The 1,511-nt window shown below is 37.6% G+C and overlaps 1 protein-coding gene across 1 annotated transcript in view; it reads right to left on the bottom strand.

The window, feature by feature from the left end:
* Positions 1-1,511, bottom strand: part of IREB2 (iron responsive element binding protein 2) — a gene marked incomplete at its 5' end in the record, with an annotated part of 22,650 nt that overhangs the window by 4,448 nt on the left and 16,691 nt on the right. Inside the window, 4 exons of the mRNA XM_031055914.1 lie at positions 2-18; positions 109-256; positions 689-831; positions 1,103-1,207. Coding sequence (XP_030911774.1) covers positions 2-18; positions 109-256; positions 689-831; positions 1,103-1,207 — 413 coding nt within the window. The remainder of the gene's footprint in view (position 1; positions 19-108; positions 257-688; positions 832-1,102; positions 1,208-1,511) is intronic.

Genomic DNA, 1,511 nt, shown 5'->3' with positions numbered 1-1,511 from the left:
TGCTTCAAACACATCTAGCTGTGGAATGATAAAATGACACATTTTGAGTGAGTTCTAAACCTGCACTCCCCACTTCCAGAATAGCTGTGCAAACAAATATATTCCTACCGTTTGTCCTGATGGGAAGTGAATTGTTTTAGGAGCTGGTTTTCCTATGAACTTATTCAGAAGCTTGATATTTGCAAAGGTACCTCTTGTCATCACAGCATCATTACCTCTTCGAGCCCCATAAGAGTTGAATTCACGAGGTGTGAGTCTGAAATAAAAAGAAAATGGAAAGAAATCAGTTAAAGATGAACTGATTTAAAAGGATATTATGATTTTTTTCTTATAAATATTGCAACATATCAAAGTCTTCAGTGGAAGATGTAAAGAACTGGACCTCCAACAAATGTAATTATCATAAATCATGAACGATGTGCAAATCACTGCTAGGTTATTCATGAGGAAAGCCGCAATTTTAAATTAATTTTCTACAATTTTTTATGAAGTGCTGCAAGCAGTGTGGTACTTAAAGAAGAATTATGGGGAGACTGCTCTAGGAAACCCACCTTACTAATCCTCATACCATTACCAGCACATTAATTAACATTAAGTATTTTGCTTTTCCACAGGCAGTCTCCCCTTTCTGCAGACAGGTCTTTCTAGAGAAGGTGGCAATGCTGGTCAATTATTCAGCAGGGCTCACCCTTTGCTGGTCAGGTACTTGGCAGCAGCACTGCTCCTGGCAATGCTCCCAGCAGGGGAAATGTGATCCGTGGTGACAGAGTCCCCCAGGAACAGCAGCACGTGCGCGTTCTCAACCGCCCGTGGGGGAGCCGCTTCTTTGGCCTGGCAGGGCGGGAGGGAACAACAACAGAAGGGAACAAAAGGAACATTAAACAGTTTCTTCCAGGAACTAGAGACATAAAACATATCTGCAGTATAGGAAGGCCCCTGGATGGACAGGGCCCACTCATTCCAGAGACACAAATATTTAAAAGACTCAGAAATATGAGCAATAATTAAATTTGTTAGTTCAACATTGAAGCTTTGATGTAATAGCTATTCCTTTACTTAAATGCAATGCATATAATCTAGTAGATAGATCCACTCAACTTACAAGTTTATCAAAAAAGGAAGGACATCTAATATAAGTAGATTTTAAATCCCAGGGAAATAAAGTCGACTCTGGTGCTTCCAGTAAATTCCATCGTTTGTTTCCTTTCTACAAGAAAGAAAATTAATAAAGAACAGAAGTTAGTTCATTGCATTTTTACACTCAAAAACTAAAGACATACTGGTGATTTTATGAATTACTATTATTTAGTAAATAATTTTCTATTACACATTACAGGCTACATCGCTAGGTATTACTTAGGAATTGCTTTTAAATACAAGTACCCATTTCAGTTAAGTCCTCATTACTATAACAAATAAATGGCAAACCAATCACATTCAACTACAAGATATTTAAGCTACAATGAAATGCAACATTTAAATTATGTAGAACAGACCACTCTTACCTCCAT

Source organism: Geospiza fortis, unplaced genomic scaffold (genome assembly GCF_000277835.1).
Source record: "Geospiza fortis unplaced genomic scaffold, GeoFor_1.0 scaffold171, whole genome shotgun sequence".
Lineage (NCBI taxonomy): Eukaryota > Metazoa > Chordata > Aves > Passeriformes > Thraupidae > Geospiza > Geospiza fortis.
Note: the sequence above shows the minus strand (reverse complement) of the source record. Positions and strands in the feature narration are given on the sequence as shown.